The 12574-nt window shown below is 50.7% G+C and overlaps 1 protein-coding gene across 3 annotated transcripts; it reads right to left on the bottom strand.

The window, feature by feature from the left end:
* Positions 1-243: 243 nt before the first annotated feature.
* PPP1R2 (protein phosphatase 1 regulatory inhibitor subunit 2) lies at positions 244-12355 on the bottom strand. Of its 3 annotated transcripts, none has more exons than XM_026687166.2 (6): positions 12044-12355; positions 11849-11956; positions 11666-11737; positions 6278-6384; positions 5117-5326; positions 244-1638 (listed from the first exon to the last, which is right to left on the bottom strand). In XM_026687166.2, exons 1-6 carry the CDS (start codon positions 12232-12234, stop codon positions 1571-1573), a joined length of 756 nt encoding a protein of 251 aa, XP_026542951.1. In that variant the 5' UTR covers positions 12235-12355; the 3' UTR covers positions 244-1570. The 3 variants fall into 3 exon arrangements, with proteins under 3 accessions (XP_026542951.1, XP_026542952.1, XP_087821769.1); XM_026687167.2 differs by having other exon boundaries at positions 244-4686; positions 12044-12295; XM_087965643.1 differs by having other exon boundaries at positions 244-1766; positions 12044-12289.
* Positions 12356-12574: the final 219 nt, after the last annotated feature.

The following is a 12574-nucleotide window of genomic DNA, read 5'->3' on the forward strand; positions in this document are numbered from 1 at the left end:
GGGGGGGGGACGGTTAGGGTAATGGGGAGAAGAGCCTCCAGGTTCCCCCAGACCTCCACCACAATTGGCCACCGGCCAGGTCTACCCTGGTGGCCTCCGTTCAGGCCCAGGCACCAGACCAAAGTCCGGCTCCAGGAATACGGTTCATTGGGGCCGAGTATCAGAACAAGGTTACCATATGGGGATTCTGTCACTATTTCGGTCAAGTTGCCTGCCCCAAGGAGGAGATACTCGATCAGCTTGTTGCAAAATACACTTGGTGGTTTCTTTACTTCAATAAAACAGTTACATGGAGGAAACAAGCCAGTGAAATGGAACCCAGAAGTGGAGGAGCAAACTCAGTAGCACAACCTGGGTGTTTTCTAGGCAACTTCAGCTCGTCAGAACATTCCAAATCATTTTACAGACATTAGCTGACCCACAGATGCCCCTCCCTCTTCCAAGGCGTAAGAAAATCAGGAAGGCCAAACTACAAAACAGCTGTTTGATTCAGTTTCATTCATGACACGGGGAGGGTGGAGAGGTTACCGAAGAGAGACCACAGGGCAAGAGAGGGCTGTGGGAATGCTGCCTCTTCTAGCTAAGCAGCAAAAGCAGGTGGCTGTGCACTCTCTCTGTGCCACCACACCAGAGTCTCCTCGGAGGAGGATCTCTGCCTGCCAGTTGCTACCATCAACTGGGACTGCTGGAGAATGCCGCCCTCAGAAATTCTTTCCGGTAATTGGTGTCTCTCCACACATCCATAGATCCATGGATCTATGTATGAGCAGAAGGCCAGTTAGGCTGTTCCATAGGCTCCGCCAGAGAGAGAAGGAAAGCCAACAGGCAGCACGGGGATGGGGGTGTTGAACCTGCTTTTATTTTCTAGAGGCGGGCAGACCCTTCGACCACGGGGGAAGGCACCCTGAGAAGCAGAGGGCCTGATGGAGGAGCCCCTGTGCAATGCTCCCAATCCCGGCCCGCTCAAATGGGAAAAAAAGCTACAGCGGCTACCTAGACGGGTTGATCGTCTCCCGCTTTGGAACACTGCAGCTGGGAATGCCGTCCAACTGCTTTTTCCCTTTCGGCAGGCCGCCGAGGCAAGAACTGCCTGCCTCAGAACCAGCTAGATACAAACTCTGCGGGAGGGGAAGGGGGAACTCTTCCATTAACCCCTTTTGCAAAAGGCCTCTTCGGGGGCCAAGGGGCATCATTCTTTTTCCTAGCTGCAGTACAGCGCATTCACATCAAGCCCTTACGGGGACATTTGTGTGTAACTCAAATACTACAGCATGACAAAAGAGAAAACAAAGTGTCCAGGTATTCTGCAGGTTCAAACCAGAGAAAGGAGTGACACCGATGGGCCTGGCTCACTGGCGCTGCCCCACGCTGTGTCCTTCAGCAGATGAACAGCGAAACCATCTTCTGTGACCACTAGAACCAGCCACATCAGCAACATTTTCATTGCCAAACAGAAAACCTTGAGATCACCACCATTTTCGTCAAATACCAAAGTGCAAGCCAACCTGTTGAAACAGACCTGCAGAAGGGTGATGCGGCAAGGAACACAAAAGGGTGGCTTTAGAAGCTGTTACAGTCCTGAGCAGACTTCTTCCAGGCTGTGTGCAACGTTCTCACACGGGTCGCTAGGAGCAGTTACTGTGGGGAAAAAAGAGACGGGGATGGTCACAGCAGGCAGCCCAGGGCATCCCAGCGGCGGGGCAGGTATTGGTCATCTATGGAGCAGACCAAGGGGCTCCTCGCTGACGGCATGGGACCCTGCTGGGCTTTGGAAAAAATACAACACATTAGGTTTCAACGGCACATTCCTAGGTTTTGGATCCTTAATACTTGCTGTGGAAATCAACACTTCCATAGACTTCTCAGTCCTTCATGTGCCAATTCCTGAAATGAGTATCTGGTTTTCTGAGAGCAAACTTAGCATCCCTAAGGGGCCCGTCCTGCCCTTCACAACCATATCACTACTTGAGACTTTCAGTGGGGGTTAAAATGGCCTCCTTCCCAGTGCCAAAACCTGTCTTTTGGACATGGCTGTAGGGGATTAAAAGATTTGCTATTGCCTGACTGCAGCATCTACCTCTAAACTGCTACTCCGGACAACCCTAAACGGCAGAAAACGTACAACCCACCACCACCACCGTCTGCTGTTGCCATCCTGACCCTTCCCCCCCTCCCATGGACTAGGCCTACACACGAGGCTCTGCTTTGATTTACTGACTATCCTGAAGTGCAAAGGAGGCCCGGCTCCTGCAGGCAGAGCAAAGGAGACGAAGGACAGCTCCGCTTTAGTACTTTACTTGAATGTTTTTTTAATCCCAAAATTCAAGATATCCATCCAGGTATGCTGTGCTGTAAGCAGAGAGCGCCAATTCCATTTACTAACCAATTACACGTGGATTGTTTCTCTTTTGTGGCCTGTCACCTAGGGATTTCTCCAGTGATCACTCCAAGGGAAAGGAGGGCAAGTGCTTTGATCCCAACAGAGAAAAGGGCTTTTAAAAGCCTTCCCGGAGGCTCACTGGACCTTGTTGTATCCTGGGCTCTCTTTCCAGAAGTGTTCAGAGGAGAGCAGAGGCCGAGGGGCCTTGCCCGACTCTCGCCAGGAGTTTAAAGAGCAGAAGTCTCTGACGTCCAGAGAGGCGGGACGGGACCACAAACTTTGGACTAATCAGTCGCTGGCAAGAGGCCGCAGGTGGACAGGGGTTCTCCTCCTGACCCTGAAACCTGGAGAAAGAAGAACTCTGCAGCGAGAGAGGCGGAGGAGGAGAAAATAAGAAAACCCTCTGGATGTTGTTTAGCTGCAGCTCTCACAAGCTGCACTGCTGTGGCCAGTGGTGAGGCGGGATTGGAGCTGTGGCCGTAGGGGGCTTCTTCTAGCTAGACTGAGTGGTTGTTGGTTTTAGGTGCCCCTGGGTTCAGTTCTCTGCCGTCTTTAATTCTGGACGGGGTACTGCTACTCTAAACAACCTAGGAGTTCTCCTGGACTCGTGGCTGGAACAGGTGGCAGCCACGGCTGGGAGGGGTGGCGGGGGGCTTAGGACATCCTTCATGCCCCAATTCTCTCTTTCCTGGGTGGGTGGTCTCTGCTGCCTAGGTCCTCTCCAGAGGGGTTTCTTGTATTTCACATGAGGCTACCCTTGAAGAGCAGCTGGAGGCTTTAGCTGGATCAGCCCAGGTGGGCAGTTGGGCGTGCGCCTCGGTATGCCCATGCTGCCTACCCTCGGTGAGCTGCACTGACTCCCCGGGGGCTTAAGAAGGCAATCCATGATGCTTGTTGCCACGAGCAAAGCCCTTCGCAGCACAGGGTGGGTAATTAACCGGTTTCTACCTGCCCCTCCATTCCCAACATAGGGGCATCCTCCAGGTTCTGGGGAGTATCATCAGGTAGGCCTGAAGAGGCAGGCCCTTTCCTTCAAAATCCATCTCTGCTGCCGTTTTGGAAAGTCTCCATCACACAGCTGTTTTCCTGCGAGGCTAATGGAGCCTGGGGGAGATGGAGATGGTCTGTAAAGGCCACTGACTTTGGCTGCTGCCAAGTGTGTACTCGTTACTAGGGCTATTGATTGGTTTCACTGATTCCATGCTAGTCAGCCAGGGTTGCCATTTCAAGACAGCGCCATACCGTTTTACTGAAATAGTTGGGCAACTTTTGGAGGGTCCCTGATAAGCTGGAGCCCAAAGACGCCCAAAGAAAACCTCTAGTCCCTTCTCCACTCTTAGATGAAGCGTAAAGCAAAGATCTCCTCCAAAACCAGCATGGCCAAGACTGATTAGAAATGTTCCAGCAGGACATCAGAGTGCTAAGATTTATGAGAAGTTCAGTACTTTGGATTTTGAGTTACATTTTTCTAGACTTGTTAGAGCAGCTGAATTCTATGATACATCTGGGGCAGACAGACAGCCATATTAAACATTTAAACACCTGTAAAAGACAGAAAACCCGAGAAGCCATTTCTGGCAGACTCGTAACAAAGCCTAGGTCACCTGAGAAAATTGAGTTATTGATCAGAAAAAGCCCACCGAGAGACAAAATGGAAGGCTGCTAGCAAAAGAATAAGTAAAACTGGGTCTTTCTGTCCCTTCTGAAGAGGCAGGCCTTGGTCCCCACTTCTACCGAGAAGCAAGAGGAAGGAGGAAGATCCCAGCCTTTCCCTATTGGTTACTCAGACCGAGTGCCCCCCCAAAAAAACCCCTCTATCTTGGCTTCCTCACAGGCGCAGGCTAGGATTGCCCGCTGCCCAGAGGAGGTTATCTTCCCTCGGCTTCCTTCGCAAAGAAAAGCGAGGGCTGCCCCGCTCTCCTCTTGCTCCCTGCCTGCTATCTGTGAGGCTATTTTTCCTTACACCTTTGTGATTCAAGAAGGCTTCCCAACTCCAAATGAGAAGTTTGGCTGATCAGACTGTGGGTGCCAATTTATGCAACTAGAGGTGGGCGACATTGGACCCCCAGGTTTTCTTTTGAATTCCTCCGGCATTCACCATTCTTGGAACTTCAAAGAGAAGAAGCGATCAATTTATTCAGGCGAAGAACAGCCCAGCCAAGAGAGTGTCTCAGGGGAGAAAGCTCTTTCCCTCTCTCCAGAATGAACTCCCTGGGGGGAAGGGAGGCCCCTCCCCGGGAGATGCCAACAGGCTCAAAGGAAGCTGATGCAGAAGGAGACACTCTGCTTCTGGCATGCTGCTGCATCTGGAATGCAAATACAAAGGGGAAGGCGCATTCAGAAGGCAAAGCCCGCCAGCAGCCTCTGGCTAACGGTTCGTCCGCACCACCTCACAGCGCTTCCTGGCACAAACGGAAGCTTTCCTTGCAAACTGAGAGATGGCAAGAAGGCGGGAAAACCAGAAGACCTAACCGTCTGCCTTGCCCTCCACTGTTCCCTCTCCAACTCGAGGAGGAGGTTCCCCCAGAAGGGACAAAGGCCATTGGAAAGAGATGGGACGTGCCAGCAAGCAGACATCAAACCAAGGCTTCCAGCACTTCTGGCACAAACCGAGAGGCTCTTCCACACTGCACAGAACCTGGACACGTGGCAAGAGGCTTCAGGGCGGCAGCGGCAGGAGTGGCCAGTACAAACCTCCAAGAGAAAAGGACTTTCCCCGTGAGTCCCAGGACTCACCTGGTTCTGTACTTGTTTTACACTCATCCTGCATCTCCTCCTCATCGTCCTCCTCACAATCCTCCTCCTCCTCCTCCTCCTCACAATCCTCCTCCTCCGCAGCAGCAGCCTCGCCGTGCATTTCCTTTGCGATCAGCTGCCTGGCCAGCTTGATGTTCTGCGCTTCGTTGTAATGCATTTTCCTCTTCATTTCAAACTGCCTCTTTTTCTCTGTACGAGGAGAAGCAGAATACACAACATAACATGGCACCAGCCACAAATTTCACAAGTTTCATTCCATTTTACATGCATGAAGTTCTGTAAATTGAAAACCAGTGCAATCAGATTAATTGGAGGGGGGGAGATCCTCTGCTAAGTCACCCCCACTTCACACAACACGTTGCAGGAATGACTACTAGCGAGGTTACATACAACGGTTGTCTGCTTTTGGGTGCCTGCCTTTTCTCCCACCTGAAAAGCTACCGGGGGTGGGGCGGGAGGTAGAGGGAGCAGGAAGAGCCCTTCATCAAATCAAAAAAACAACCTGTCTCTCTCAGCCCTTGCTGACGTATGCAAAGGCCAAACAGACCAGTTGTCTTGGCAACACTGATATAGAGCCTCCAGAAGAAGAAAATACCTCAGACCGGTACAGAAGGCGGAGGAGAGCCAGTCTAGTTGCTCTGACCTGTCCGTGTTGCTCTGCATATGCAAGAATCACAGAGCCTTTTGTTTTGAGAAAAAAGAGAAGCTCCACCTGCGCTCTCCTTCCCTCCCCTGCAGCGACCAAGGCAGGGGACACGAGAGCAGGGACCAGGCACAACCACCGCAGGTGGGAAGGCACAGGAGAAGGCAGGTCAAGGCCAGAAAGAGGGCCTGCCGTATTCTCAAGACTCTGGTCGAGTCCAATGGGCCATTTCTCTGGCTACACAATCTGCTCCAGCCCTTCCTTCCCAGGGGGAGCTCTTGCTCACGGCCTCACAGCCTTGGTCTTGTGCAGGGATGGGCACCTGAGAAACTGGGACTTTGTGGAGGGCCGCCAACACTGCACCCCCTGCTGCTGCTGCTGCTTCCCCCTTCACCCCACCCCAGTTGGACTGGGACCACCTATGGGGTGGATGTGGCCCATGGCCATGAAATGCCCGGGTCTGGTCTAGCGCTATAAAATCTCAAAGCCACACCTACCCAATTCTTCTGGAGTTAAGTCTACCTCATCCTCCTCCTCCTCGTCACTGCTGTCATCCTGCCTTGCCAGGATTTTGGGGCCCTGCCCTTGTGCTGCAGCTGCCAACCTGCAGAGAGAAAATGGGAGAGCAGAGGAGGATGGGAACAGGGGTCTCCTGTCAGATACGGCCAATGAGGGTACAATGAAATGAGTGGTGTGGTTCCTTCAAACAGGAAAAGCCACAAAGATAAGCAAATGCCATTCACCCACCACAAGGAGTTCACTGCCATGTATTTAGTAATGTGCTAACTCTGGAGAAGAGCCCCCGGACAAGGAGCCCTGAAGCCCCTCTGGCAGCTGAGCTGACGGCGAACCCACTCAAAGGGGTTCAGTTCCGCCCCGCCGTTCCCAGGCATGCTCCAGTCTTACGAGTCAAAATAGGAAGCCACTTTGGAATTAAAAAATTAAAAAACCTTATGCATTTTCGGGGGTTTAGCATGAATAATATCGAGAAGTGCTGGTCACACAAACAGCATTGTACATTGGATTTAATTTGTTCAAAATTAGAAAGTGCTCATTGCTTGTCAGATATGAAATCCTGTAGCACTAAGAAGCTGCTGCTGCCACCTTCATGAGACAGGAAGAGGGGGGACTTCTCTTGACAAGAATTTACAAAATATCACAAAGAAGAGATTTTTTAAAAAATGATGTGGAAGGTACTTAGGTACTCCCCCCCCTCCAATCAGTTTAGATTTTAAGTCACCGAAGAGATTTATAGCTTCCGTGGCATGGACACCACCTGCTACGGACCAATTCATTGTACACATTGTACTCTGACAATAAAGGTAACAATAACTTATGGAGGAATAAAACCTGTTGCTGACAATACTCCTACCTGGAGATCCTGAAGGTATCTGCATACAATTCCAGGATAAAGTTCATAATTATTCCTGTATTTCTTGCGTGATTTCTTAAAAAATACAGGTGAAACTCGAAAAATTAGAATATTGTGCAAAAGTTCATTTATTTCAATAATGCAACTTAAAAGGTGAATCTAATATATGAGATAGACTCATTACATGCATAGTTCAAGCCGTGATGTGTCATAATTGAGATGATTATGGCTTACAGCTCATGAAAACCCCAAATCCACAATCTCAGAAAATAATATTGTGAAAAGGTTCAATATTCTAGGCTCAAAGTGTCCCACTCTAATCAGCTAATTAAGCCATAACACCTGCAAAGGGTTCCTTGGCCTTTAAATGGTCTCTCAGTCTGGTTCAGTAGGAAGCACAATCATGGGAAAGATTGCTGACCTGACAGTTGTGCAGAAAACCACCACTGATACCCTCCATAAGGAGGGAAAGCCTCAAAAGGTAATTGCAAAAGAAGTTGGATGTTCCCAAAGTGCTGTATCAAAGCACATTAATAGAAAGTTATGTGGAAGGGAAAAGTGTGGAAGAAAAAGGTGCACAAGCAGCAGGAATGACTGCAGCCACGAGAGGATTGTCAGGAAAAGGCCATTCAAAAGTGTTGGGGACTTTCACAAGGAGTGGACTGAGGCTGGAGTCAGTGCATCAAGAGCCACCACACACAGACGGATCCTGGACATGGGCTTCAAATGTCATATTCCTCTTGTCAAGCCGTTCCTGAACAACAACGTCAGAAGCGTCTTACCTGGGCTAAAGAAAAACAGAACTGGTCTGTTGCTCAGTGGTCCAAAGTCCTCTTTTCTGATGACAGCAACTTGTGCATCTCATTTGGAAACCAAGGACCCAGAGTCTGGAGGAAGAATGGAGAGGCACATACTGCAAGATGCTTGAAGTCCAGTGTGAAGTTTCCACAGTCTGTGTTGATTTGGGGAGCCATGTCATCTGCTGGTGTTGGTCCACTGTGCTTCACTGAGTCCGGGGTCAATGCAGCCGTCTATCAGGAGATTTTGGAGCACTTCATGCTTCCTTCCGCAGACGAGCTTTATGGGGATGCTGACTTCATTTTCCGGCAGAACTTGGCACCTGCCCACACTGCCAAAAGCACCAAAACCTGGTTCAATGACCGTGGGATTACTGTGCTTGATTGGCCAGCAAACTCGCCTGACCTGAACCCCATAGAGAATCTTTGGGGCAGTGCCAAGAGAAAGATGAGAGACATGAGACCGAACAATGCAGAAGAGCTGAAGGCCGCTATTGAAGCATCCTGGTCTTCCCTAACACCTCAGCAGCACCACAGGCTGATAGCTTCCATGCCACGCCGCATTGAGGCAGTAATTGCTGCAAAAGGGGCCCAAACCAAGTACTGAATACATATGCATGCGTATACTTTTCAGAGGACCGATATTGTTCTATGTACAATCCTTGTTTTATTGATTGCGTGTAATATTCTAATTTTCTGAGATTGTGGATTTGGGGTTTTCATGAGCTGTAAGCCATAATCATCCCAATTACGACAAATCACGGCTTGAACTATCTTGCTTTGCATATAATGAGTCTATCTCATATATTAACCTTTTAAGTTGCATTACTGAAATAAATGAACTTTTGCACGATATTCTAATTTTTTGAGTTTCACCTGTACATGTTTAAATAGCATAATTATGAACATTTTCATTGTTAAATTCCCTGGAATTAAAAGTCTGCCAAGAGGTTTCACTTAGGAAAATGAATAGTGCTATGCAAATTTAGTAAATAAATATCCCATTTCCCCAAAAGAACACTGTGGGAGTCAACCTTTCTGGAAATTTTCACCTCTGTGCTTTTAAAACATGAAAGTTCTCTGTTATATATAGATTACAACAAACAGAAGTGACTTCCCAAGGAGTAAACTGGTGTACCCCATTCCAGGGAGAGCCCAAGTGTGTTCCCAGTTTCATGAAAGCTCAGGGAATCAGGACCATATAAACCTCAGGGAGGCGGCTGTTCCACAGGGCAGGTGCAGCTACTGAGAAGGTCCCACAAGATGACCAGGCTTGCCAACTGGGACAAGAATCATGCTCATGCTTCCTAATCTTATTTCTTTAATATAGCAATGCTACCATATTTTCCACAACACAGACAAAAACGAATGTCTCCTAAGCTCCTTACATAATGAGGGAGAAAAAAATGAAAGAATGCAGACAAGTGTAGTTGACGTACACAGAATTTCAATTCTGTTTGAAAATGAAGATTAAGATGGGTTGATAAACCACGAAAGGCAGGAATCTTGGGGAAACTTAGACAAGGGTCGTGAACCCCAACTCTTGGAGTTTATGAAAGGCAATTTCCAAAAGCTCAGGCATGGGTAAAAGTTCAGAAAGAAAAATTTTCAGGTTTTGAAGTCAAAACGTCTTCAAATGGGAAAGTTGAGACCACCCCATGGTGAAGTCCATGGGGTTACACTGAAAAGGCAGGTGGAAGGAGAGACATCTAAGCAAGGAGTTCAACATCATTGTATCTCAGACAACAGGTAAGAGGCCAGGAAAAATGTTGTTCCCATGTTGAATCAACATAAGACGGATCCAGAAAACTGCCACCCAGTCACCTTGAAAGTCACACTTTGTGAATTTTGTGGAATCTCTTCCAAACCTCTCTCTCCCTCTTTCCAGAGTCACATCTTTTTTCTGATGCTTTCAAGGCCGTGTTGATCTGGACATGTCCCAGCACTATTTGTTAGCAGGATTCCAGAAGTGGTTTGCCTCTTTCCTAGGGCTGAGAGGGTATCACTGGCCAAAGACCATCCAGCTGGCTTCCTGCCTAAGCAGGCCTAGAACTCAGAGTCTCCTGATGTCTGAACCACGACATCGGATAGAGTCACTGGTAAATTACAGAAGCACAACGAACAAAATAGGCCATCGCTAAGAATTAGTTTAGTGCCCACTATTCTCTGAATGCTTAAGGACAAACTTGAGCACCGTCTCAAGCCTTTGCCTAATCTTGTGTGGTCAACATTTTTCTACAGACCAGATAAAGGAGCAAAGGGCCGCTTGTCCAATCTGCAAATGCAGTCATCAACTGTCGTCAGAGAGAAAATTGGAACTCCAAAAAGGCAATGCTCAACAAAGAGTTGCACAGCTTTCAGATACAAAAAACAAGGATGCAAGGGCAGGCAAAAAAAGCACAATGATCATGTGATAAATGTGAACCTATCACTCAGTGTGATGCGTTAGTAAAAATGCAGAACTGAATGAAATTAAATTTCACATGCACCAGCAAGCCTGTGGTAAATACATGCAGCTTGCTATTAAGATAAATAGCTGGAGCTCTTACCCAGGCCTGTTGGCAAGAGGAGACAAACAAGAAACCTCGCACACAAGCACATTGTTTGTTTATAATTAAAGTTCACAAGACGTGCCACACCGCATCCCTGGGCATGAGTTTTGTTCTATTCTGTGGGAACCCCGTCTGCCTCCTTATTGGCAGGGCCTCTTTTTTAAGAGCACTGGAAACAGAAGCAGACCCTTAGAACCACCAGGAAGGCGAATGGATTAGACATGGGAAGCTTGTGCAGCTGGGGGTGGGGGGGACTTTCAGACGCAACAGAGTCTTCAGGTATCTGAAAGAACTGCATCCAGGAAAAGGAGACCATTCTGAACAGGGGAGCCTAACCAGAGCAAGGAAATCAACCTTGGTTAATTGCCCCACTAAAGAAGATAGGCATGCCTAAATTAAGGTGGTTGAAGACAACCCTACATAGGTGCTCAGGGGGCTTTTTAAAGTAAAAAGATACTCATATCAGCGGAGATCTCTGAAAGAGAATTTACAGAAACAAGGGACAAAAGAGAGTTAATCAAAACCATGGAGAACTTTCTTACAAGCATGAAATTGCCTTCAATAAGATGGGCATCCATATAAGTTTGATTAGAAAGTTTATTTTATATTTCATATTCCTTAACTTCCCATCTCCCTCCCTTCATCAATAAAGTTGGTAAATAAAACTAAGATGTTTCTTTTGAATAAGAAGAGATAAAATACTATTCTGATCAGGGGAGGATCCAGGTGAGAGACTTTCGGAGAAACGAGAGGCCAAAGCAAACCGTGACCTGCTGTGGGAGGCAGTTCAAGCAAGAGGCACCTGCACAGGGCTGCCTTGCAAAAATCGCTCCCAAGTGTTTGGCGGGGAAGGCGACAGCAATGGAGATCGACCTCACCCCATTCTTGCAGTCAACGGCCGGTCGCGGCCTGCAGAAGCAGCAAGAAAGCCGCTTTCCTGACCCCGACACGGGAGCAGAGACCGCTCCCCTCCGCCCTGGAGCGACCCGGGCACCAACCTTAGTGGACGGAAGGCCTTTCGGCCCCAGGAGGGAAATGCCCGCGGAGAGCCTCGGGAGCCCCGAGCTTGCGGGTGGCGCCCGTCCCGACCCGACCCACCCGCGGAACCGAGGGAACGGAGGAAGGCCCGGGCGGGCGAGGGCCCTGCGCCGAGGCGTCACCTACTTTTTGGCGAGGACGTCCGCCGTGGGCACCGGGCTGTCCTCGGCGTCGCTGCCGGCGTCCTCCTCCTTCAGGCTGCCGGGAGAAGAAGGGAAGCTCGTCGGGGGCTCAGTGGGGCGGCGGCACTCCCGAGCGACCCCCCCCCCGCTCGGCCTCTCCTCCTCCTCCTCCTCCCCGCCCCCGCACCTGTGGTAGGGCGTGCTGGGCTCGTCGATCTTCATCAGCCCGTAGTCCTTCCCGGGCGGGTGGTAGGTGGCCAGGATGTTCATCTCGTCCCACTTCTGCGTCTTCTTCCTGGCGGGGGAGGAGGAGGAGGGCCGTGAGCGAGGAGAGACAGGCGCCCACCCCCGCCCGGGGCTCCCCCAGCCCCGCCCCACCCACCCGTGCTCCTCGCCGCGGCTCTCGCTGCTCGGCTGCGCTTGCAGGAGCGGCCCGGCGGGCGGCAGCGGCAACGCCTGCGAGAGAGCCTCGGAGTCGGCCAGGCCCCGCCCGCTGCTGCCGCCGCTGCCAGAGCGGTTCTTCAGGATGCCCTTCACGGGCCTCCCGCCGTCCGCCGAGCCCCTCGCCTCCATCGCCGCCGTTTCCCGGCCCGTATGCGCGCCCCGCGCATGCGCGCCGGCCGGTGTCGTCACAAGGGCGGGCCGGAGGGTCACGCGCGCTTGCGGAACGCGCCTCCGCCGGCCGGGTTCCGGTATGGGCGGGGCTTGGCGGCTGCCGTGCTGGGCGACCGGGTCCCGCCTCCGCTGCCCCCCCGCGAGTCCTCGGTCGCCTACAACCTCGCCGGTGTCGCCCTTCTCCCCGCCTTCCTTCCTTTCCTGGGGAGTGGAGGGGTTGAAGCCCCCGTTAAGACGGGCGGGCTTCAAACCCCCCAGATACGCAGCCAGGCGGGACGGGTGCGGGGCCCTCGCGGAG

The sequence above is a fragment of the Notechis scutatus genome, chromosome 4 (assembly GCF_049901735.1).
Source record: "Notechis scutatus isolate UNSWTSFEM ecotype Mainland chromosome 4, rNotScu1.2, whole genome shotgun sequence".
Lineage (NCBI taxonomy): Eukaryota > Metazoa > Chordata > Lepidosauria > Squamata > Elapidae > Notechis > Notechis scutatus.